The 22979-nt window shown below is 54.5% G+C and overlaps 9 protein-coding genes across 9 annotated transcripts; 4 read left to right on the forward strand and 5 right to left on the reverse strand.

The window, feature by feature from the left end:
• Positions 1 to 1010: 1010 nt before the first annotated feature.
• Positions 1011 to 1934, forward strand: UMAG_06082 (uncharacterized protein; the record flags this gene model as incomplete). The annotated part of the gene is made up of 1 exon (XM_011394139.1): positions 1011 to 1934. The coding sequence occupies one exon, from the start codon at positions 1011 to 1013 to the stop codon at positions 1932 to 1934; it is 924 nt and encodes a 307-aa protein (XP_011392441.1).
• Positions 1935 to 2117: 183 nt separating this feature from the next.
• Positions 2118 to 3824, reverse strand: UMAG_06083 (uncharacterized protein; the record flags this gene model as incomplete). Its single annotated transcript, XM_011394140.1, has 1 exon — positions 2118 to 3824. One exon carries the CDS (start codon positions 3822 to 3824, stop codon positions 2118 to 2120), a length of 1707 nt encoding a protein of 568 aa, XP_011392442.1.
• A 621-nt stretch (positions 3825 to 4445) lies between these two features.
• Positions 4446 to 5371, reverse strand: UMAG_06084 (uncharacterized protein; the record flags this gene model as incomplete). The annotated part of the gene is made up of 2 exons (XM_011394141.1): positions 4446 to 4948; positions 5092 to 5371. The coding sequence occupies 2 exons, from the start codon at positions 5369 to 5371 to the stop codon at positions 4446 to 4448; spliced, it is 783 nt and encodes a 260-aa protein (XP_011392443.1).
• Positions 5372 to 7684: 2313 nt separating this feature from the next.
• UMAG_06085 (uncharacterized protein) lies at positions 7685 to 8824 on the forward strand (the record flags this gene model as incomplete). Its single annotated transcript, XM_011394142.1, has 3 exons — positions 7685 to 7991; positions 8087 to 8439; positions 8591 to 8824. 3 exons carry the CDS (start codon positions 7685 to 7687, stop codon positions 8822 to 8824), a joined length of 894 nt encoding a protein of 297 aa, XP_011392444.1.
• A 387-nt stretch (positions 8825 to 9211) lies between these two features.
• UMAG_06086 (uncharacterized protein) lies at positions 9212 to 10693 on the reverse strand (the record flags this gene model as incomplete). The annotated part of the gene is made up of 1 exon (XM_011394143.1): positions 9212 to 10693. The coding sequence occupies one exon, from the start codon at positions 10691 to 10693 to the stop codon at positions 9212 to 9214; it is 1482 nt and encodes a 493-aa protein (XP_011392445.1).
• Positions 10694 to 11247: 554 nt separating this feature from the next.
• On the forward strand, positions 11248 to 14190 carry UMAG_06087 (origin recognition complex subunit 1; the record flags this gene model as incomplete). Its single annotated transcript, XM_011394144.1, has 1 exon — positions 11248 to 14190. One exon carries the CDS (start codon positions 11248 to 11250, stop codon positions 14188 to 14190), a length of 2943 nt encoding a protein of 980 aa, XP_011392446.1.
• A 249-nt stretch (positions 14191 to 14439) lies between these two features.
• On the reverse strand, positions 14440 to 16794 carry UMAG_06088 (dolichyl-P-Man:Man(6)GlcNAc(2)-PP-dolichol alpha-1,2-mannosyltransferase; the record flags this gene model as incomplete). The annotated part of the gene is made up of 1 exon (XM_011394145.1): positions 14440 to 16794. One exon carries the CDS (start codon positions 16792 to 16794, stop codon positions 14440 to 14442), a length of 2355 nt encoding a protein of 784 aa, XP_011392447.1.
• A 672-nt stretch (positions 16795 to 17466) lies between these two features.
• Positions 17467 to 18225, reverse strand: UMAG_06089 (uncharacterized protein; the record flags this gene model as incomplete). The annotated part of the gene is made up of 2 exons (XM_011394146.1): positions 17467 to 17555; positions 17631 to 18225. The coding sequence occupies 2 exons, from the start codon at positions 18223 to 18225 to the stop codon at positions 17467 to 17469; spliced, it is 684 nt and encodes a 227-aa protein (XP_011392448.1).
• Positions 18226 to 19352: 1127 nt separating this feature from the next.
• Positions 19353 to 21098, forward strand: UMAG_06090 (uncharacterized protein; the record flags this gene model as incomplete). The annotated part of the gene is made up of 2 exons (XM_011394147.1): positions 19353 to 19356; positions 19459 to 21098. The coding sequence occupies 2 exons, from the start codon at positions 19353 to 19355 to the stop codon at positions 21096 to 21098; spliced, it is 1644 nt and encodes a 547-aa protein (XP_011392449.1).
• Positions 21099 to 22979: the final 1881 nt, after the last annotated feature.

The raw sequence follows: 22979 nt of genomic DNA on the forward strand, positions 1-22979 counted from the left end.
TTCGGATCGAGATGAGATGAGATGAGATGAGATGGTTGTGGTGAAGCCGAAGGGGCGAGGTGGATGGGATGAGGAGGAGGAGGAGGAGGAGGATGAGGATGAGGATGAGGATGAGGATGACAGAATCGCCAATCGTGAATGATGACGACGAGAAGCGAGGCTGTGCTTGAATTTTTTTTGGCTGTGCTAAGTTACACAGCGACGTCAGCCAAGACTCACGACTGTGGGAGGCGGACACCGGAGCAGCACAACCAACCGTGAATTGTGAATCACAGCAGCGGTTCTTGAACAATTTAACTAAAGTTAACTTGACCGTGATTCACGATTTTGCCTTTTTTTTTTTTATCGTAACGATAACTAACTTGTTTGATTTTTGATTTTTGAACTTTTTTTGTTTGGTGGTTCATGCCCAGCCGCCGAGACTCACAACTCCGTGACTGTTGAGTTGGGATGACGCCAAGTCGCGAGTGCAATCATGAATACAGTCACGAGTGACGAGTGTGCCTGTCTCTTGTCTGTGTACGGAGCACGGAGCACGGAGCACGGAGCAACCACGAACGGTGAGATATGTTAGACCGTCTCTTTGCGAGATTTGCAAAATGGCGTGGCTGACGTCACGTGCTGCAGTCGTGAGTTGGGTGCATGAACGGGGGGACTCACGACTGTTTCTGTGAATCTGCCTGTGCCCGGTCTAGGCTCAGTATCGGCAAGCTGGCGCAGTCAAACTCAAGTCTGACTCGTGACTGTGACTGTGATTACAGCCTGGCTCGAGCGTCAGTGTGCCACCTCTTCCCCACATTCGTGATTCGTGATTCACCGACGACCCACACACCATTCGTGATCGTGATTGGCCTTTAAACCACGAACGCTCCTTCTCCTTGACCACCCTCGTCAAGCTTTTTTGATCCGCCAAACCAAGGTGATCCGCCAGCGTCGAAACCCTAAGTAGAAGAACTACCAAGCCACAAAGAGCTTGTCCAGAGGAAACCTCTTGTATCACCACTACTACAATGACTGCCTCGATCGCTGGACGAGGTCTACGAGCCGCCACTCGAGGCTGGTCCGCAAAAGCACTCGCGCAACCTGCAGCTGTCACGCCTGTACAGTCGCGATCGCTCATCATTCCGTCGCGTCCTGTCTTGACCGATCAGAGTCGCGCAGAAAAGCCGTCGGAGAAGGAGGATTCTCAGCCCAAACAAAGCTTGCTCAAGTCACTGCTGCATGGCTCGGACAAGGCGAAAGCGGAAGGTGTTACCACGCAATCTCACTCGATGCAAGTGGCTCGAGGCAAGTACATCCACGAAATCCAGCGTCAATCCGTCTCTCCGGCGCATGCAAGCGAGTACCGCACGCTGATCGCCGAATACTTTCCCAAGTTGGCCGAAAAGGGTTTACCCATGCGTCTGACCGGAAGCTGGGAAGTGATCGTCGGCGACTTGGAGACCTTCTACCACATCTGGGAGTACGACGGTTACGCCGGCTACGACAAGGCCGAATCCGCGCTGCGTTCCGATCGCGACTTTCAGGAGCTCACCAAGCGTCTGCAACCGTTGCTCTCGAATCGATCCAATTGGCTCACCCAGGAATTCTCCTTCTGGCCCTCTTCGCCTCCTCGCACCACTAACGGTCTCTACGAGCTGCGAACCTATCACCTCAAGCCAGGCCACCTGTTGGAGTGGGAACAGCACTGGCGACGCGGGTTGGAGGCAAGGAGAAAGTTTGTTGAGCCCATCGGCGCTTGGTTCACCCAGATCGGCGGTCTGCATACCGTCTTTCACATCTGGGAGTATCCCAGTTTGGAGGAGAGGAAGAAAACAAGAGATATGGCTTGGCAGGTAGAGACGTGGAACGACACGGTCAGCCAGACAGTCAAGCTGATCGACAAGATGCACGCACAGATCATGCGGCCACTTGCTTTTAGCCCTCTCAAGTGAGGCTCGCGTTGAAACTGCAGTCGATTCACACGTTGAACACGTCGAACACATAAACAAGCTTTATCATTCTCCCTGACTCAGACGTGTGGTCAAAGACGATCGAGGTGTGTATGCTGTGATGAACCGCAATCCGAATCGGCGTGAGAAAGATTCGCCGGTTTGCGGTTTGCGGTTTGCGTGTTGCTAAGAGGCTGTTGAGGTGTCGTTGAATTTGGCCCACGTCTTTAATGCAGTTTGGCTGATCCGGTTCCACGTGCTCTCGACATGGTGGAGCCTGGTCTGTGGACTTCCTACGACAAACCTCAGACAGATGCCTATGCCGGGCAGCTTGGTCTGGGTGAGAACGAATTCGGCTGTCAACTGTTGCAGTTGTTGCCAAAAGAGGAGGTTCAAGCTGTCCAAGCGCTCGCTCTGCTGGACGTCTTGTTGGTCGTGCGGGGGTTTGAGTCGGAAGACTACCAACGCCCACCTTGGAGGCGCGACGATCTGGAACAGGCGCGACTTGTCTTGTCGTACCAATGTTTCGAAACAATGTGCGAGCTCGATGGTGGAGCGCAGATGTTGCTGAAACCCGCTGACGCCGTAGGAGCGGAGGACGAACCAGATCTTGAGACTTCGGAATCGTCTTCCGAGCGAGATCTGGAGGTTGCGCAGATCGAGCACGTCGCCTGCATCGCCGTGTTTGGTGCGCAGGTATTCCGGTGTGATGGTAAGTGCGCGCGAGAAATGTCCACGATCTCGAAGAAAAACGGGCGAACAGTCGAATTGCACCAACCCCCACTTGTGAAGGTTGGTGCTGAAGCTGTCCACTTTGCCACTGTTGATCGCGCCCAGGTGCATCGCGGAGCGCAGTTCGGGGAGCGACAGACACACGCCCGCATACGCTGCGTCAACGTGAAGCCACAGTGTTGGATACTGATGCACTACCTCGACGATTTCCGAGAGGTGGTCCACCGCGCCCGACGAGGTGGTGCCGATGGTGGCGATCAACAGAAACGGTATGCGCCCCTGTTGCATATCCTCTCGCAGTGCTTGCGAGAGAGTGGCGGCGTCCAGAGAGTAGTGTGGAGCTGCGACGTGTAGCGCGCGGAATTCGAGGCCGAGGATGAGAGCCGCTTTGGCGGCAATGCTGTGCGTTTGCGTGGTACCGTAGACAACGAGTTGCGATGTGAGCTTGGCACGCCACTGCGCCACGCTCGTGTTGGCTCGCACCGTCGATGGCTCTCGCACCTGCGCTGCAGCTCCAGCTGCGCTCTTGCTGTGTAAAGCCAGGTTTGGTTCTGGTTCCACATACACACTTTGTCCTTGCACCACCTCGTTGGCACGCTCGCCATCCACATGCGTCGTTTGTGCAGTCGTTGGCATCGGCATCGGAAATCGATCTGCTAAGATCCTGATACATCTCTCTCTAGCAGCGATGGCCACGGTCAACGCCACCTCGCTTGCGCTACCCAAGATCACACCACCACCTGTGCCGCTCTTGCTCGTACTCAGCCACTGCTCGTCCAAACCCAACATTCTGGCGACCCAATCGACCATGAGGATCTCGAGCTCGGTTACTGAGGGCGAGACACTCCAGTTGAAGCCTGGGTTGCTGATGGCCGCGCAGTACAGATCGGCGATCGCACCGGGGAACGAGGCGTTGCAGGGAAAGTAAGCGTAAAAGTTGGGATGTTGCCAGTGCGTGATGCCGGGCATGATGATCGAGTGGTAGTCCGAATCGATTGTCTCCCATTCTTCCGGATCGTTGGGAGGATCCGATGGGATCGAATGCGACAGAAATCCAGGAGCGACAGCTGACGAGACCGGCAGCGTCGAGAGCGACGCATAGTAGTCGCAGATCCGATCGACGGCTGCGTAGCCCGCTTTGCGGAATCCTTCGATATCCATGCTCTTTGCGTTGTCGTTCTGTCGGCGACGTGCAACGAGTTACGCTTCGCCAGATGGACAATGATGTTGCAAGCGGCGCACCACGTCGCAGGCAAGCAAACTAAAGCAAAGCAGAGCAAACATATGTGACAGCTTTCCAGCTATCCTTTCGACTTTCGCGGTTTCGTGTTTGCTCAAGAAGAATCACAAATCACCAAACATATTCACGATTTACGATTCACGACTGTGCGCTGCGCTCAGATCGTGCGCACTCACAATCAACCCAAAAAAAACCCCCCCACGAATGCTTACGCCAGCGCCATTTCTCGCTGCTACTGTAGTCGCGCGTGTGGCTCAAGCGCCAAGTCCAAGTTCAGCATCCGTTACACGCACACTCACGACTTACAGCCTTGCACACGGATATGCGTTGTGTCATCAAAGTGTCAGAGGTTGTGTCGCCTACCAACGAAAGACGAACAAAAACCCAAATTAAAGCAAGATGAAACGCGCAGAAGCCGAGGTTGGGCAATTCACTATTTACGACGCAAACCATGGACACAAACATGTTGGCTCGAAAAGGGCGAAATGGAGAGGGAGAAGAGAAGCTGGCAAGTCAAGTCCTACCAACGCTCGGAACGACGTTCAGTCAAGTCGGGGCAGAGGGAAGACGGGCAACACCTTGAGCCCCTCCTCAGCCAGCATGACGGACGTCGCCGCGTAAAAGAGACCGATGCCGACAATGATGAAGAGCGCACCGGCGGTCTTGAGAATGACAAGGTTGGGAGCGCCACCGATGTAGCCTCCGCCGAGACAGCCGAGCGCAACGACGATGAGCAGTGCAGCACCGGCGAGCGGAGCCGAGGTGCGCAACGAAGCCAAAAAGATCAGGAAGATCGGGATCAAGGCGACGAAAAACACGAGACCAGCAGCCTTGTAGAATTCGGCGACTCCCTCAAGCTGGTTGGCAGCACCCAAAACATAGGTTCCTTGAATGCCAGTCCAGGGAAGGAAGAGGAGCGAGGCGCCACCCAGCAGCCCAGCCAGAGAGCCCGAGATGGTGGCTAGGTAGGTGGAGCCTTCGGCAAATGCAAACATGCACGAGGCAAAGTTGGCAACCATCCCTAGGGGCAGGCCGATAGTCAGGACTGACATGGTGCAAGTTGGAATCCCAAAACCAAATGAAGGAAACACAGAGTCAGTATCGAGTCGCTCAAGTATAAGCAAAACCAAAACCAAAACCAAAACCAAAAGCGTGCGTAGACGACGTGGGAAGGAGAGCAAAACTCACAGATGCGCGGGTTGGAAATGCCACGGTAGCCAATGCACACGAAACCGAGCATCATGATAGATGCACCGGTGGCGATGCACATGAGCGGGAAAGGGTTGCCGATCCTTCGATGGTAGACGGGGAATCCAGGCTGCGACGAGTCGACATCGTGGCCTCCCGCAGTGACGGTACGCGTCAAGCGGTGTCCTTTCGAGGTGATCACATGGTCGCTACCGTTGGGATCTTCAGCCAGACCGAGCTGCTGTTTGAGATTGGGATGCTTGTAGTTGGGTGTCGCCATGTTTGCGAGGGTCGAGGTGGCTTGACGAGGTCGGCGAAGGATGACTTGCTAAGGGGCGTGGCGTTGGGATGTTGGTGGTTGGGACGATGAAAAGACGCGCCGTCGACGTTCAAGGAGGGTCGAAGAGGGATCAACGCGATGCACGGATATGGGGCGAGCAGAGAAGTGCGAGTGGATGAGCAAGGTCTCGAGCGGGAAATGAGCAGGGACAAGTTGATCAACAGCCGTGTGCAGCAAGTCACACAAGTAGACGCAACGCGAGCGAGAGCAAGTCGTGGGTTGTGTGGCCACGATTGTCGAGAAGAGGAGGCTCGGGTAATTGAGCCAATGAATGATGCCACAGGCTCGATGTATAGCTCCCCAAACACGTCTCGAAAGAGTACATTCTCGGCAAGACAAGAGCAAGTCACGCTAGACTGTCTAACGAGGTGCTTTGCTATGTCGGAGTGCAAGTTCGGCATGCTTGATTTCGCATCTAACGTGGCGGGTCAACATTGCAGCAACATTGCAGGGTTGGCGCGATACGTTAGGCGCGCGTGCTACAGGATCACGAATCGTGAATGCGAATGCAGGCATGTTGTGTCATACCGAAAACCATACAGTCGAGTCGAGACGATGTGCGAAATTGTGAATCACGAATCGTGAATGCGGGGAACTGAGCAAAACAAAAACAATTCGTGATTGCAACGCATCACAAATGCGAAAAAACGCATGGTGAATCGCCAAGGTACGGTACAAAAGAATTGGCCGCGGACACAATGCGGAGTGATTCACGATTCGTGATTACGATTGTCGACTGCTGCAATTACGAATCAGTCGGACGTTGAAACGTTGGCCTGCAAACACACTTGGACAAAGATGTGACCAAACTTGCTGATGCCGTGACGTGATTGTACTAGTGTGCGGTTAGCAGGACATTGCGAACGCGCTGGGGTTGATCTCGTGCCTCGAGCTCGCGATCACGTCGAATGCCAAGCGCAAGCCACTAGTAATGCGTGCGTGCTTTGCAAGGGATGAAGTAGGGTTCTCAAGTTTAAGCGTCAAGTGTGCGACTTTGTGGCACTCTGCCAAGCCAACGCCATTGCCAGATGCGGGCGGGATTCACGATTGTGTAGACGATAGAGGCGCAAGGTCACATGGCGCGTCCTGTAGCGTCGAGTTGGTGCTGTTAACGTGGTGTGTCACTCGGATCGAGCCGAACTAGTTACTACGAAACGTGCTCAGCACAGGCAAGGAGTCGAGATGGATGTATCGATTGATACTGTATATGCTAGATCAAAACACTGCAGCCTGGATCATAGTCGTCATCCCAGATTCGGTTAGGCCTGAGTTACTGCAAGAGTTTGTGCCGACGGAGCAAGCCGAAAAGCGCAGTTTCCGTGATTCCGACATATCCGCCTAATTTGACGTACGTACGTGGTATGTTACCCCGCATTCATCACTCGCCCGCCATTCGTGATTCTCTTTCTTTCTCGCCATAAATCACGAATCCACCCGTCACCAATCACGAAACGCCATAATCACCAAGCGGAACGCGAACGTGCGCAGGAAACCAGAGACGCCAATCCGGCACCAATTGCACTCTCAGACAGCCGCCGCATTTTATTAATATTTCCGCGGCTGGTTCACAGTCGGCGTGCGCTTTGTTATTTTATTTCAAGTTATTTTTATTATAGATAATCTATTCACCAGAGGAATGCAACAGCTGACAGTCACGAGTGACAAGTCGTGAGTAACTGCGTTGGTTCTCTCACCCACCCAAAGGACAAGTGTGCTCTGTCACTATACATGCAAACAGCGCGTCCAAACACATCAGTGGGTTTTAGTCTTCTATACCAAGTCCAAGCATCTAAGCCAACCCCGTAATTGCGATTCGCAGCACTCGACGTTGGTCAATTTGCGACTTGCAACTTGTTGAGCCTCCCTTTCTTGGTGTGCCTCTCGGTCTGTGCGTGGATGCGGTTGAGCCGGATGCATTCCATCAACACAGGCACACAGGTTCGAGGTTACGAGTGTGTTTCCCCTCTCGCTTCATGGTCGAAAGAGTCACAGTGTGGTGAGTCAGTGCGCTTGGCCGCAAACGCCAACGACAACAGATCCACCCGCCTACTTTCCTAACCTCTTCAGGATCGCAGTCCCAAGCGTGCGCTAGTATACAGTTGACAGACGGCTCACTCACGCATCGAACTTCTGTCACGATCTTTGAACTCGCTCCTCCTCCATCCTCGACCCCATCCTCGACCCCATCCACCACCATCTCGACGCATCCCTACTTCGCGCAAGACAGCAACTTCCTTCCGCATCAACCTCACAATGTCTGCCACCGGTCACCAGATGACGGCTACCACGCCCGTCACCTCTACCAACGCCAACGGTGCGGCTTCTACCCTCCACGGTCACACCAACCTCACCGACAACGCCAACGCCAATGGCAATGGCCATCACAGCTTTGATAACGAAAAGGCAATTGCCGCTCACCAGGCTCCCACTTACAACGGCGGTGGTGTGGGCGGAAACTACCTCAGTCGAACCTTGACCCCAGGCGGTCACTATGCCGACGACGATCTCCTCGCCATCGCCAACAGCCATAGGAAGATTGGTAATCCTCTCCCCCTTGGTGGTAAGTTGAATTCGCTGACACGCTTCTAGATCCAAGATGGCGCAGGTGCTGACACTTTCTTGAACCCTTTCCCGCTTTTCTTCGTCTACTCACAGTGTTCGGCTTCTCAACAACGACGCTTCTTCTGTCGCTGTACAACGTTCAGGTCCAAGGAATCAACATTCCCAACGCCGTACTCGGATTTGCGCTCACCTACGGTGGTTTGGCTCAGTTCCTTGCCGGTCTATGGGAGTTTGCTTCGGGCAATACCTTCGGTGCCACCGTATTCTGCTCCTTCGGAATGTTCTGGTGGGGTTACGCGGTCCTCCTCATTCCTTTCTTCGGCTTCATGGGAACCTACAACGGTCAACCGGGCATTTACGCCCAGGGCTCGCCTTACGCTGCTGAGGCCGACAATGCGATTGGACTCTTCCTCTGGATCTGGTTCGGTATCACCACCATTTACTTGGTAAGTTTATTTTCTTTAGAAAATCTATTTAAAAAAAAAAAAACTACATCCGACGCGCGTGACGACGGTCGCGAAACACTCATGACGTTTGGCTTGAAGCATCCTCGTTGCTGATACACGTCTGTTGCTTGTTGTGCCGTTGTTGTTGCAGATCGCATCCACACGAGGCTCGGTCTCGCTGTTTGTCTTGATCTTCCTGCTCTGGGTCACTTTTATCTTTTTGGGAGCACACGCGTACACTGGCAATGCGCACCTTCAGACCGCCGGTGGCGCTTTCGGCATCGCTACTGGTTTCGCAGGCTTCTACTTGGGAACCGCTAGCTTCTTGAGCCCCTACAACTCGTTCTTCACGCTCCCCGTCATTCCGCTCAGCAAGAGGGAGTGAGCTGCACATCCGCCTACAACCACCTTGGCTCTGCCAAGGCAGAATACCACCTATCTTTGATCGGATACCTCCCGCTTCCCAACCTCCACCCACCTCGCGCACTATTCTCGTTACTGGTTTCGTGTAACCGTATCGTTTCTGTTGGAATTCTACCGATGCATCCGTGTTTTCTTGCTGCGCTCACTGCGCACCACACGTGTGCAAGCATCGGTAATACAGCGACAAACCATAGCAAGTCGTGGCGAATCGTCCGTGATGAGCGTGAGAGCACCAAGAACAACCGAACGCGTACAATTTCAGTTGATTGTTGACGGTATAATGATGTGTGTATATGATGATCGCATTTTGGTTAGAGCGAGTGCGTGGTTGCTAGGCATTCAAAGATGGTCAGATGACAGTATTCGACAGCTCGATATGCCTTGGCAACTTGACAAAAGTATCACATCCATGGCCGTACAACGAGACAAGATCCAACGCCGAGCCGTTCTTCCAGTATTCGGCATAGATCCTCGCCATAGGCAGTCCATATCCTAAGCCAGCCAATGTACCTAAGCCGGACGCAAGACCCATCTTACCCATCTCTGCTAACGCGTCTCCGCCCGTGCCACCTACGGCTTGCATCGCATACGGCCCGCCACCAGTCTCCTCTGCATCCTCGAGCTTGCTTCCACTACCCGCCGTGGTAAAGGCGTAGCTGAACACGTGCGGGAGATTCAGAGGCGAGATGCCCGCACCCTGATCTCGAATTCGCAGCGACACGTGGTTGGCCGATTGAGCAATAGTCACAATCACCGGGGGCATTGAACCCGACGCTTGCGATCGAAAGTAATTCTCTGTGGTCGCCCGATACGAGTTTTTCAGGAGTTCGGTCATGACATATTCCAGATGGACAGGTACGCCGGTATACGTTACGTCTAGGTCACCTTCCAATATCAGTTCTGGTGCAGCGCCCAGCGTGCCTTCGCACAGATCGCGCACAAATGCAGCGCACATCCGCGTCATGCGTGCCGGACTGAGCTGCGTCTCGATAATTCCAACCGCCGTGGGACTGCCATACTCATGATGTCCCTGCTTGCTGGTTCCTTCGGCCGGCAGGTCTGGGTCGAGGCGGTAGTGCGCAGATTCGTGGTAGCTGTCATGGTGCGAAGCGTGGTTGGTCGATCTCGGCGCCAGATGGCCTGAATCGTTCGACGTAGCCGAAAGTGCCAGATGCTGTTCGGCAATCATGCGAATCGCGATCCGAGAGTGAATTGCTGCATCGAGAAACGCCGAGATCTGACGTGCGTCCATATACTTTCTCGACTCTTGAAACCCTCTAGCTAGCGTCGGGATGTTTTGCGCATGTGCAGAAACCAGATCCTCGATGACGTCGGTAAATCGTTGGTTGTCCTCTTGCGTCTGAATCTGGCCGAACTTGACCAGAGTTTCGAAACTGGATGCGTAGAGCCGCGCGATTCTCGAGATGAACGGATTGCTGCCGACGATGAAAGGTAGCGCACGAAACCCGCCGACTCTCCTTGCTAGACGAATGGGCAGCTCTCGATGTGTATGTTGCGCCGAAAGCACAAGTCGTTCGGGTGTAAGCGCTTGCCCAGGCTTTCCGCCTTGCGCCATGAGCTGGCGCAGGGTGAGCGGCGCAGGTTGAAGCGAGAGGTAGTGAGTTAGAAGGTCCGGGGATGCGCCAAAGGTGGAGAAGGGAGAGGACTCGATCGAGATGCTATCGCCGACACTGCTGACGAAGGGCTCTGGTGGTGGGTAATAGCGTTTCTCGCTTCTATGTGATGTGGATGCCAACGTACGAACATTTGGATTGCGTACAGAACCGAATCGTCTCCGGAGCATCTGGGCTCCAGAGCGGGCACGGAGCATGATTCAAACAGCGTCGACCGGTGTGGACTATGTGACAATGATACTTGAGAGACGCCTTGCCAGTTGATGTTGCTGCCGACGGTCAATGTGAATGCGCAACCAAAGCAAGCTGGAGACTCACAAACATCAATCGACTGATTGCACCGAGTCGATCGTGGATGGTACGTGCGCCGCTTCTCGTGCGGTTGATTTCTTTGACGCGTCTGACATTTTAACGCCTCAATTTACGCCATGTCTTTAATACGTGTGATTATCGTGTGCAAAATAAATCACGAATATTCGTCGACATTCGTGATTCACAATTTCACAATCTGTGAATTTCACGATTGCAGCAAATGCGAAAGACAGACTCACACTGTGACTGGCTTAACGTTGAACAAAGAAAGCACCAAAGTGGATACAATCACAAAGTGGTGTTGTTGCGTGTTGGTTTCGCATTCACATTCATGATTGCCTCTCAACCAACAACTCCCATGTAGTCTGTCGTCTTTGTGCTCGTTCATCTCGAACCACATCCGCTCGCAGACGCAGCGACTCGACTCCTCATATCAGCCATGCCGCCCGCCATCACGCCCACCTACTCTTTCCAGCCGATGGATCCAGTACCATCGTCCGAAGCTGGCGCTTCCACGAGCCACTTTCGCGCTTTCACCCGTACAGAACGTCCCATCGAGACAGTCCCCGATTCCGAAGGCGAAGAGATTTCCTCGGACGATGAGTATCAAGATCCACGCCTTCGAAGACCATCGCCATCTTCATCCCAACAGCCCGTCGAGCCCGAGGAGTTTCACATCGGCGATGCCGTCTACCTTCCCTCTTCGTACCAAGCGCCGCTGGCCGGCGTCCTCACCCATCTCTGGACAGATGCTTCCGAACAGGGCAAGATCTTTGGCGTATGTCGACTCCTTCACTGGCCCGAGTGGATGTCGACCATGGCCAAAAAGCGCATGGCCGGCATCACAAGTCGACACGAGATCTACTATACCCACAAAGCCACCTCGCTCACCAAACGTAGAACAAAGACGAGCGCAAGATCAGGAAAGGAAGGCGACACGTTCGAAGCCGGTCCGTCCCTGCACGACTACTCGTTCGACGTTGACGAGATCATCGCCAAGGTGCACATCCATTCGAGCCACGCTGAATGCGCCAAAGCGATCAAGGAGTCGTCTGCGCTTTCAGCTATTCATCCCAACCAGTCCGCCGACCAAACAGCAGCACCTGATGCAAACACAAACCCAAACTCCAATGCAAAGAGAAGGCCGACCAAGCCACACACACTGTACAAGAACAAATCTTTCCCAACCCATCTTTTCTGTGAACGCGCAGTGGATCCCAACAGAGAGCTCTTCTGGAGAATCGATTGGGCGAGATTGATCGAAAAGGGAAAGCTAGGCGCCGGCTGGGATCTCCACGACGATTCTTCCGACGTGGCCACATCGGAAGGTCAGGGCGTCAAGGATCTCGTGGAGCAAGTGCAGAAAGGCTCGCAGTTAGCTTCGGCTGAAACTGTCGATTCGCCATCCGCTTCTCGACGCCCACCACGAGCCTCTGCTTCGTCTGCCGCCGCTTCCGCAATCGACCTTGACTCTTCCAAGCCCAATCGTAGTCGTGCCACTGGCACACCATCGTCCATAGCCGACCTCAACGACTCGGCACCCAAACGACGACCTGGACGACCACGCAAAGAGGACTCGCTCTCTGCTGGCGTCGAAGCGCGCAAACGCACATACTCTCGCAAAAAGACAAACGGATTCGCCTCAGACTCGGATATTGTGTCCGACGACTCGTTTCAGAGTGGTGACGAGTTTCAAGTGGAAGACAATTTGCTGGTGAAAGCGATGCACCTCGATACGCCCGAATCGTCCGACAATGAAGGGTCGCAATTCAGCGCTCCACTCAGCGATGCCGAGCTCGATGATGACGACAATGACAATTGTGGCAAGACCTTCAATCTTACGCCTCGCAAGCGCAAGCTCCCGAAAGACGCTCCGCCAATGACCCCTTCTAAACGACGCGTGCTCTCCACTGTACACAGCATGTCGCTGGGATTGGCGAGCCCTGTGAAAGCACAGGCCACGCCTCGATCCAAAGCGCGATTGATGGGCCTCAAAGCGCGCAGTCTGCCTCACCCGACGTTGCCTGCACGACCACCCAAGCTGTCGCTCCTGCCGAGCCAAGAGGCGCAGACGCTCAGTGCGCACGACCGTGCGAAACGGTTGCTGCACGTTGGTGCCACCCCGGACCACCTGCCATGTCGCGAGGATCAGTACGAAGAGATCATGGCTTGCGTCGAAGATGCGGTCGAGGAAGGTATCGGTGGATGCGTCTACGTCTCAGGCGTTCCCGGTACTGGTAAGACGGCTACGGTACGCGAGGTGATCCGTGCACTCACGGCTCGAGCCGAACGCAACGAAATGAACCCTTTCTCGTTTGTCGAGATCAACGGTATGAAGCTCGCGGATGCCTCACAGGCGTACACGTTGCTCTGGTCGGCGATCTCCGGAGGACAGCGAACGTCGCCCAAGACAGCGCTTGGATTGTTGAGCTCGCACTTTGCACGCGTGGGTGCCAAGATGTCTGGAGCAGCTGGTGGAGCCGGTGTAGGCGCAGGTCCTGGTAGAGCAGCCACAGTAGTCTTGATGGACGAGTTGGATCAGTTGGTAACGGCGAGGCAGGATGTGATGTACAACATGTTCAATTGGCCCAACACACGCGGTTCGAGGTTGGTAGTGATCGCGGTGGCCAACACGATGGATTTGCCAGAGAGGACGTTGAATGCCAAAGTGGCGAGTAGGCTGGGTATGACCAGGATCACGTTTATGCCGTATACGGATAGGCAGCTGGTGGAGATCGTCAAGTCACGGCTGGGCATTTGCAGCCAAGAGACGGACGACTCGGCGGTGGTGGACAAGGCTAGCATCGACAATGGGTGTAGCAAAGTTCTCAGTCTGGACGCGATCACGTACGTTGGCAAACGCGTTTCCAACGTCTCCGGTGACGCTCGACGCATGCTCGACGTCTGTCGGCGCTCGATCGAACTGGTAGAGCTGCAAGCGAAAGTTTGCGGCAGTTTGATTCCCAAACCCGTCTCGATTCTCGACATGAAATCCGTGCTGGACAGTATGGTCAAGTCCGGAAAAGTGTCGCACATCCTGAGTGTTTCTCTGCATGCGAAAATGGTGCTACTCAGTCTGCTCTCGTGCCTGAGGAGAAGCGGATTGGCAGAAGCAGAATTCGCCGACGTCGTCGCTCACCACACAGCCGTGTGTAGGATGTACGGCATATCGTCGTTTGGCTCAACAGCGATTGCGCATGAGCCGGCACTCACCGCGCCACTCGCCACACTGTGCTCACTGGGTCTGGTCGTATGTGTAGGTCAGGGTGCAGGAACAGGTAGAGCGGCCGGCTTCGCAAGATTGATGCTGGCATGCCAGGAGGACGAGGTCCGATTGGCGTTCGAACACGACCCGGATCAACGCTTGCGAAAGATGCTCTAGACCATCCCGCCTCGGTCTCGTTTACAATTCACCAGATTCCACATGGTTTCAAAAGCATTAACTTATTCGCATCAAGGCTGTGTCGACTCAACTTGTGCTTGAACTCAGAACACGACACACCAAAGCACACAGGCACAATCATGAATTGCCAAGATCGACTTTGGAAAGGAGTTTCGATGACATGCGCGTTGTTCAAATGGCGGGTGGTGAGGGATAAAAGTGTAACATGACAAGTGCACAAGTCTCGCTTTAGGTGGTGGAGGCGGCGGGCTTGAACCTGCTCTGGCGATTGCGAAGGAGACAGTAGTCGCCGTACAGGTTAGCGTTGCCCGGCCACGACGTGGGCAGCCAAAAAGCTCGATGCATGGCAGCGCCAGCCTTACGCGCCAGCGTGGTGAGCAACCGCTCGCGCGGATCCACGACTGCGCGGCTGAATTCGGCATCGAGAAAAGCGCCGCAAAACACGCGATCCCACTCGTCACTCATGCTAGCATAGCGAGGCTCGTAGCGCGACTCTGCGCCCGAAACCAAGCTTCGATGCGGTAGGTCGAGGTCTACAAGATAGTCGCACGTGGACACGTCGACGTATCGGTCCATCTCTTGCTGGTTGAGATCATTGAATCCGCGCTGAACACGCCGCGTAATCGAGGACCACGGCCAAGCCCAGCCAAGCAACGTTTCGAGAGTATGCGCTACAGCGTCCGCATGCTCGACCGCCGAAGCTCCGTCCACATCGAAATGCTTGGGAAGAATGCCGTCGAAGTCGCTCTGGATCCACTCGACCTCGACGCCCGCGGGGACGAGGAAGTGGGTGGGGAACCGGTGCCATTCCTTGCCATAGCACAGCCTAACCGGCTTGTCAAGCGTCGACAATGGTGTGAGGTGGATCGAGAGGTCAACACTGACACCCTTGTTCTCAGCTCCGTAGCCTCGGTCGTTGTACTCCTTCTCCTGCTCCGTAGCGACTGGCGAGAGACCGCGTGCAATGCGCTGCTGGATCGCCGGGCTGAGCGTTTCCGGGAACACGTCGGCAACCACGCGAGGCAGCTCGTACCCTTCAAAGTGAAACAGAACATCAAACGGTGAATGATAGTGGTTCAGCTGGCCCACAGATCGCAAGACGCCAAGCAGAATCGCAATCGCAAGCACCGAAGAGGTGATGGTCGTAAATACGCTCGATTTGGAAGCGCGGTAAGGAGACTTTGTGACCTGAACAAAGCCAACTTCGGCAAGTGAGCGGATCAGGTAGAGAGAGACGGCGGCGTTGAGGCAGAGTAGCGTATAGGCCGGGTACATGAAGCGTTCTTCCTTGTGTGGCTGCACACTGAGCAGAATGAACCAAAGGTAGAAAGGAGCAATGCGGAGAAGCGCAAGCGAGAAGAGGCTCGACGGTTCTTCCGTCGACGCGTGGCCTTTCTTGGTTTCGAGCATTGGCCTTTGGAAGCGTTTGGGATCCAGCCTTGCGGTGACAAGCATGAGAGGAAGTGAAAGCAGAGCAAGAAGAAAGAAGACGTTGAAATTGAGGAGCAGGTTGGAGAAATAGTAGGTGAGTGGTTCGGTGCCATAGAGCTCAGGACCAGCGCCACGGCTCCTGGAAAAGAGATTGTAGAGGACAGTGTTGAGTGGCACAAAGGAGAGCTTGCCGTATGCCAGGGTGTCAATGGCAACGGCAGGCAGTCCAAGAATGGTAGAGAGAACAGCGGCGCCAATTGCAGTCGACCACCTAGACATGACCCAGTTTGAATAATTGCCGTTTGCAACAATGTCGTCGCCGCGGAGGAGGAGCTGTTCAATAACAAACGGAAGTGCGAGGATGATGGCGAAAGGCCAACCGATGATGGCACCCGTAGCGAACGAAAATGCGGCGAGCAGGAGGCGCTCGGATCGGAAAGGTCGCTGCGATGGATTCGAGAGAACCGACGGGTGCGACGAGGGGAGTCGTGCCGGGTAGAGGCAGGAGGAAAAGGCCAGGGTAGTAGCATGCATGACAAAAGTGGAGGGCAAGAAAGCAGTGGAAGCTTCGTAGATACCAGCGCTGGTAGCCAGAGCAATGAGACAGTAGCGTCCCACCCTAGCGCTAAAGACATCGGCAACCGCCTTGTAGAACCTGGCGTCTACAAAGGAAGAGACAAAGGCGAGAAGCAGGCGAACGGCGAAAAAGATTTGACGTTTGCCAACACCAAAGTAGGCAAGCGATTTGGTAAGAGGCCAGTACTGTGCGATGAAAGCCCAAGATCGAATCGCGAACTGAGGCGAATATTCCCAGGTTTGGAAGGGCACGGATGCGTGATGTTGACCGCGCGCAAAGACGAGAAGGTGAAGCGGTTCCCAGTAACCGAACGTCTCGTCGCAGTCCTTGATGACTGAGTACATGGCGGACGATACGCGGATGATGATGAGGAAGCGGAAGGCGGCCGAGATGGATGGTGACCAAGCAGGTTTCTGGTGCATCTTAGCATAATCCTGCAACAGCGCATTGCGACGAGAGAGGAGGGCATCCTTAGCAGCCGCATCCTTAGCAGCCGAAGCTTTAGCGTAAGCAGCATTCCCCTGCTGTTGGAAGCGCAGTCCCTGAGACTTGGGAATGTGCGGTGGAGTCGCCATATCGTCGTTTCACCCACTCGCTCGAGGGTGGTGGCAAATGGCAAAGATGGAAACCCAAGTGACAGAGTGTTGGACAAGAAGAACGCGCAGAGTTGTGATTCACGATTGGAGCTCTCAGTTGAGATCGGGGCGCTTAATCGTGATCAAGACCTTGGTAATCGCCCCAAAATCGGGAACTTCTAAAGTGCAACCAGCTCAGGCATTTTAAAGTATGCGAGATATCCGTTTTTGCTTCTCACATCTAAGTTATACTTACACAATACGCAACGAAAAGCAACCGCAACTTCGTGCATCTCTCTGCGTTCACGCTTGCTGTGAGTCTGTGAGTGTTGCTCTATTCAAGACTAGTCTTGAGTGACTGCAACTGCAAAGATCTGCAAGCCGCAACCAAGCGTGGTTTGCCATGTCATGCTTGCTCAAACAACGGCTTCGCCTCGCTCATCGCGCAAATCTGTGATTCGCGGGAATCACGAATCGTGAACCGTGAATCGGGACATGCTGGTAGCAGCGCGGTCAGAGTGCTTCACTCGCTTGTATATCTTGAGCACGGAGCGTGGAGCACGGAGCATGGGGCACGGAGCATGGAGTGCAACGGTAATTGTGAGATTGAAATAATGCAAGGGTATCACAGATCAAACTGCATACACGGCCAACATGGAACGTCGTGCCTGTTTATTGACCAAATGCCTTTTCGAGACCGGAGAGCAAACGCTGTTCAAAGATTGGCTCGACAAACTCTCCGTCTTCGGTGAACCATTCGCCTGTGGAAATCAGGATTAGGGAAGCAAGGTCAGTCAGTCATACATGCTGGCTTTGCCAAAGCGTCCGCCACTTACCTAGATGTCCCAGCGGTAGCGACGAGTTCTTGCGTGCCAGAAGCGATTTTGCTTCACTGCTTTTCCTTGTGTAGTCAATCTGGAGAGTATATGCTGGAGGCGTCAAGATGGCTTGACCGGCGCTGGTCTGGGAATTCGACTTGGTAGCTTTTGGCAGCGGAGGTGATGCAATGGTGAGTGACTCGATTTCTGTTGGATCCGAGGTGGTCTTGCGTGTGCCCGAAAAGATGAGATTGCCCTGCAGATACGAGTCAACCATCTGGATGCCCGACAAGAGAATGTAGATGACTACAGCGATGGCGCACGCTTGCTTGTTGCGTTTCCACTCCTTTTCCACGAAGTACGCCCAGATCGAGGTACCGATCATGATGGCCGAAGCGACAAAACCAAGCACGAGGCGCAAATCGGTATGAAAATGGCTGACCTTGAACGGCGCAAAGCCCTGTGCTTTGGTTGATGATCCATTCGCTCCTGGTTGACGCGATAGGATGCGCTCCACCGCCTCATCGCACGTCGCCTTTAGCTCGGTGAGATTTGAATTGTCGACGACAACTCTGTCAGCCTTGGGCTTTGAATCGGCGACTCTCTTGGCCATGATGAACGTGACGTGTAGGGAATGGTGGCTGCGGTCCTGGCGTGTCAAGAGGGTTGGCAAGGCCAGCAAATCGAGCAGCTCAAACAAGTCTTTACAGCAACCGTTTTGTGAGTCGTGAGTCGTGAATCGTGAATCAAGCTTCGTGCTTGCTTGCCATCACTCACGGATGTCACTTTGTGGTTGCTCGCTACGTGGAAGCCAAACCAAGCAGCCCAGAATCAGTCACGAGTGAACGCTTTGATCAACGATCACGTGTCATCGCGCATTCAGGACTCGCGACTCACGACTCACGACTCCTGGTAAGAATGTTACGCTTATCGAACCAACATTCGTGATTCTTCTAGACACGACGTGCTACCATAGACATGCGAAGTGCGACACCGACACGAGGCGTGAGACACGAGCGTGGAGATTCGTGATTCAAAAAAAAAAAAAAAAAAAAAAAAAAAAAAGATTCACGATTCACGATTTGTGATTCCGAGGCAATTCGTGATTGTTAGACCCTTCCGACCGAGTCTAAACTTGAATCGATTTTCAGAGGAGGGACGCCCATCACGAATTTCTGCTGCACCAGAGCAGTCAATTGAGCGTGACGAAAATTCAGCGACGAATCGTGAATCGAAATCGTGAATCTTCTTGAGATGCGCCCTTTTTTTCCTCTAAATTTTTTCTTTTCCGCTGTGTGTGTCGTTTGCAGGCTCTCTTCCAGCAACGCGCAAAAAGCGGAGGCTTCCCCAGCACAGCTCATCAGCCTGAGTCTGTGAGTCTGTGAGTCTGTGAGTGTGGGTGGCGCTCTGCGGAGATTCGCGATTGTCATTTGGCCAATCGTGAATTGGAGCAGACACACAAACAGTCACACCAGCCTGTGAGCGTGAGCCGTGACCCGATTCACGATTCGTGATTGTGACTCTGAGATTCATGATTCTCAATCACGAATTTCATTTTGCTGATCGTGTCGCAAATTCATCACTCTGTGTCCTCCTCACCAACCACAACAACAAGCCTTGCTTTCTTCTTTCGCAGGGTCTTTCTCAAACCGTTCCAGTCCTGCTCATAATCGCTAGGACGACGTATTCCAATCTCTCCAATCTTTCGCCGTTTCTCGTCGACAGAACTACTCGCCCATCATGCGTAAGTATTTCGCCTTCAGAGGCAACTCTGCCTCGTCTCTCATCCACATACCGTAGCTAACGGTTTGTCCTTCTTTTCTTCCCTTGCTTTTACAAAATATAGCGCCTAAAAGGGGACAGAAGATGGCGCTCAACGACTTCTTGGCCGACGAGTCCACCGGCAAGACCTCCTGGGCCGATGAGATGGACGATCTTCCCATCTCCTCTGCTCCTCGCGACTCCAGCTACCGTCGCGGCGGTGACTTCCTCTCCAGCGTTCCCGATCGTGTCGATCGTGATCGCGCCTACGGTGCCGACCGTGGCTTTGAACGTCCCGAGCGAAGCTACCCGCCTCGCGAAGAGCATCCTATCCCCGACAAGCCCCCCTTCACCGCCTTCGTTGGCAACCTCTCCTTCGACGTCATGGAGGCCGACGTAGAAAACTTTTTCGCTCCCTCCAAGGCCGTCAGTATCCGCATCGTCACTGGACACGACGGAAAGCCTAAGGGTTTCGGCTACGTCGAATTTCAGTCTCAGGACGACCTCCGAGCTGCTCTCGACCGTACCGGTACGCAGCTCGCCAGCAGAACCGTCCGTATCAGCGTTGCCGAGCCACCTAAGAGTGCCTTCGGCGGCGACCGCCCCATGCAGTCCAGCCAGGCTGATGATGCCTCTCAGTGGCGCCGCGCTGGCCCGCTGCCTCCTGCAGAGCCTCGCGGTGGCTTTGCTCCTCGCCCCGAGCGGTCTGGTGTACCTCGTACCGAAGGCTCCGGCTTTGACAACATGGATGTCAGCGGTGGCGTTCGAAGCGGTTTTGGTGCCAAATTCCAGTCCGCACCCCCTTCCAACCGCCCTCCACGCGATCTCGCCCCGGCGGAACCCAGCCAGGGCGACCTTGCCAGCCAGTGGAGGACAGGCAAGCCTGTAGAGGGCCGTTCCCCTGCCAACTCGCGCCGTCCCTCTGGCATGGCTGACTCGGACTCGCGACGATCCTCCTTCCGTCACCGCAACGATGCCAACGATGTCGACGATCGTTTTGCATCTCAAGAACGCATGGGCTTTGGCTCCAAGTTCACGCCTGACCAGACTCCCCCCGAGAGCCCCGGCAACGCCAAGAAGGGCTTTGGCTTCGGTGCCGCCGAGCGACGTACCAGTGGTCAACCTCCCGCTGCAGCCACCGCCTCTGAATCCACCGACAACTGGCGTACTGCCAAGAAGCCCAGCTCGAACTCGTCCAGCCCTGCTCCATCCGCTACGGCTCCCGCGGAGCGCAAGAAGCTTGACCTCAAGCCTCGCTCCGCTGAGAGCGCTGCCGCTGCTGCCGCTTCAAGCAACAGCTCCAAGCCCAACCCATTCGGCAATGCCAAGCCCGTTGACGCCTCTGAGCGTGAGCGACAGATCGAGGAGAAGCTCCATCAACGTGAAAAGGAGAGGCAAGAGGAACTCAAGGCCAAGAAGGAGAAAGCAAAGGCTGAGAAGGAGAAGAGGGACAAAGCTGATGCGACTGGTGCCACCGACAAAGCACAGTCCGACGCCGCAGAGACGTCTTCCCCCGTTGCAGAGAATACTGCACCTGCGGTTACTATCGAGGCCCGTGCCGCGCCACCTACAGGTGCTTGGGGCGGAGGACGCAAGCCTTCTGGTGCGCTCGTCGGTGGTGAGCAGAGCTCAGCTGATGCATCCGCTGCTGGCGACGAAAAGGCCGCCGATGCTCAGGTAGACGAGGTGGCTGAGAAGGTTCAAGAGGCCAAGATCGAGGCTTGAAGACCCATCTCTCGCGATAATCATTCAAGCACAAGGTCTCGACGACTCTCTTGACCTGTTTCTCTTCTCACTTTCCAACCAAAAGAAGCGCTCTTCAGAGCAATCTGTCGACCTTCAAACAGCTTTCCTCAACACACATTCGGTCATTGCGCACAATCGTGAGTCCCCAGAGGCCGTCCACTTTCTGGATACCCCTCCCATCTCTTGGAAAGTGGAGAGCACTGCTATCATGTCGGTTCGTGACGCGCACACGTATTCTTTTGAGTCAAGCTCTTCTTTCTTGCCTTGATCTCTGTAATTTACAGCTTCTTCGTTCTTGCTTCTCTCCTCTTGTCAATATCATGCTCCCCTGGTCGTGGGCTTGCGGCGTCCTAGTTGCTTCTGCCTTTCTGCCCATTTCCGCTGAACAACAGCAGAAAGATTCTGAGTAAGCATCGCTTTGAAAACGTGTGCACTTAGTAACCCCTTTTTTTAACATAATTCATGTAGTACCGACTGTAAACTCGAATTACTGAGCCCCACCAGAATGGTGTGAGTAGTGTGGATGGATCGCGTCTGTGCCTTCACTCCGTCCCTGAGCCCCACCAACCGACTTTTTGATACCATTCGTGATTGTGGACCCTGAATCTGGCCTTTCAGCCGCTAAATGCCGCCTGATGTCAACAATATCATGCATTCCCAAGCTCGCAATGGCCGGCCCTAGCATCTCAAAGCGGTCAATGGCAGCTCGAACAGCATCCGCCGCCGAGCGGGATGCCAAAGAAGCTCGGCTGCAGTTAGCCGCTAGCGAGCTCGGCAATGGGACATACTCCAGCATTCGACAAGCCGCTGCAGCCCACAATGTGCCCAAATCAACGCTCCGCCATCGCATTCAGGGCCGTCAGCCCAAGAAGGATGCTCAGATGAGCATGCAGGCACTTACTCCGGCCGCCGAAAGCGCCCTTGTCGACCATATCCGGCGTTGTGCCTGCAGCGGGTACCCTCTGACGCCCGCACTTATGAGAGTACGCCAACACTGTCTTACGTCGCGTTGGTCAGACAGGGCGTGCCAACTTTGGGCGCAATTGGCTGCAGGGGTTCCTGCTGCGACATCCAACAATTCGGTCTCATTGGTCACGCTGCCACGACAATCATGAATGCACGCCTCACCGGAACAACAGAGGAGGTGGTTCGTCAATGGTTTGTGATACTCTTGCCGAGATCATACGTGAGTACTCAGTGGCGTCAACCAACGTCTTCATTATGAACGAGACCGGGTCCATGTTTGGGCTTGGCGCTAGTAAGCGAGTCATTGTACCTTCTGGGGACCCAGCTTCTCGGTTTAGGGAACAGCCAGGAACCCAAGAGTCAGCAACTGTCATTGAATACCTTGGAAGCGGCGGACAGGTTTTACCACCGCTCATCATCACAAAAGGCAAGCGCCACACCGTTGGAGAGCAGCGTCGTATGAATGGGTTCCCTGGTACTTGGCACTTCTCAAAGTCGGACTCCGGCTGGACCAACAGCGAGCTTGCCGTCGAATGGCTGGAAACCATCTTCGAGCCCAGCACACGGCCGTCGAAGCCGTCAGATTGGCGTCTACTCATCCTTGACCGCCATGAGTCACACACAAGCCAGGCGTTTTGCGATGTCCTTTGGTCACACCGTACCATTCCATTCCTGCTGCCACCACACGTCACGCATGTGATGCAACCGCTACATGTTTCTATCTTCGGTCCGCTCACTTCGGCATACCAGCGTTTGGTCAGCCATTCGGCAGAGAGCGTGGGTGCGTTTATCGACAAAGCACAATTTGGAAGCGTCTACGCCCAGTCACGCGCACAGGTCCTCACACAGTCGGCAGCCCGGAAAGCTTTCTCAGACTCCGGTATCACGCTTAAT

This window comes from Mycosarcoma maydis, chromosome 21, assembly GCF_000328475.2.
Source record: "Mycosarcoma maydis chromosome 21, whole genome shotgun sequence".
NCBI lineage: Eukaryota > Fungi > Basidiomycota > Ustilaginomycetes > Ustilaginales > Mycosarcoma > Mycosarcoma maydis.